Source organism: Phanerochaete carnosa, assembly GCF_000300595.1.
Source record: "Phanerochaete carnosa HHB-10118-sp unplaced genomic scaffold PHACAscaffold_1, whole genome shotgun sequence".
Taxonomy (NCBI): domain Eukaryota; kingdom Fungi; phylum Basidiomycota; class Agaricomycetes; order Polyporales; family Phanerochaetaceae; genus Phanerochaete; species Phanerochaete carnosa.
In genome coordinates, this window is record NW_006767628.1 from 3689602 (window position 1) to 3690944 (window position 1343).

At 48.5% G+C, this 1343-nt stretch overlaps 1 protein-coding gene across 1 annotated transcript; it reads right to left on the reverse strand.

Annotated features, from left to right (window-relative positions):
* Positions 1-952: 952 nt before the first annotated feature.
* On the reverse strand, positions 953-1111 carry PHACADRAFT_58979 (uncharacterized protein; the record flags this gene model as incomplete). Its single annotated transcript, XM_007389575.1, has 1 exon — positions 953-1111. A coding segment is annotated over one exon (159 nt), but the record flags the coding sequence as incomplete, so codon positions are not given.
* Positions 1112-1343: the final 232 nt, after the last annotated feature.

The following is a 1343-nucleotide window of genomic DNA, read 5'->3' on the forward strand; positions in this document are numbered from 1 at the left end:
CCATCATCGGCAAAAAGGGACGGAGATTATATTGCATTAAAATGCAATATAATGCGATCTGGTCCGTTATCTTGGATTATAAACTCAAAAATCACTAAAAATCGCATTATAACGCATTATAAATGCCCGACGGTGCATTATAATGCATTATATTTGACCGCCCAATGTGCCGATAATACTTCGCTCGTAGTTCCAGGATCGAGTCTCAAGCGAACAGAGCTCGTCGCTACTCTGCTCGGCACTCCAGGTGATTTATCGCCCCCGCAGCTTCTTGTTTCCCCCGGTTTCTGCACTATTCTGTACTTATTCCGACATGTTCTTCCTCGTTATGTCACACTCCTTCCTCTCCTCTCGTTTCTTTCGGTCACTCGTTGCGCAGTGCATTTTGTTTGCATCATCTGTGGCTAGAGTTATAAACTGTCACCGTGGTGCTTGGTACGGGGTGCATACCCATTTTCCTTTGCAGGCTGAACCTTGTTATGTCGGGTCCGTTATGGGTACCGGTCATCCATGACGGCGGGAACAATGGAAGCTCACGCGCGGTAGGCAACGCTCCAATTACACGAGGACTGGCAGGGCGTTTACTCTTCGAGCGAGGGAGAGAGACTGAGGTCCTCGCTCGAAGGCAGGCCGGAATAGGAAGGGTGAAGTCGTGACGATGCGACGCGGAGTGCATACGAAGCAATACGAATAAGGAAGAAGAAGGTCCACAGGGTGACTATAATCGTGGTAGTCTGAATGAGGGAGGTTAGAAGGAAATGGGGAGCGAGATGATGAGCTAGGGACGAAGGTCGTATAACCACCCGAGCCACAAACGGCTGGCAGGAACTAAGGGCGATATCAAGATTAGTAATATTGTGCAAAGCGTATAAAATGTGGCATATACAAAATACAATCCGACGGGAAACAGACTGATATAGGGCCGTTGATAAGAAATACATCAGTTGGACTGATCCTTCTGGTCCTGCTCTCTGAAAGCCTCAATAATGGCCTTCCCCTCCTGAATATCGTCGTGGTCCCAAGTCTTCAAGCCGTAGCTGTGCATGAAGTTGTTGAAGCCTCCGAAGTCCTTCTGGTATTGGTAGTCGGACTTGCGGACGTAGGTCTTAGAGCCGGAGTCTTTCTTGCTCTTGCTCTTGCTCTTGCTTTTGGGCATGATGGCCCGGGCTGGATATATAAAAACGTATTGCGTGGGCGTGGGTGTGGGCACGTGTTGGTATAGCCTACTGTCTGAGCTGGATGCTCCGTCTTTTATACTAGTCTTTGACTATCTTTCCAGTCTGTTCTACACTGTTCCATAATGTTCCAAGCCTCAGCTTCTTGTTTCTCTCGGGTTCTGGCAC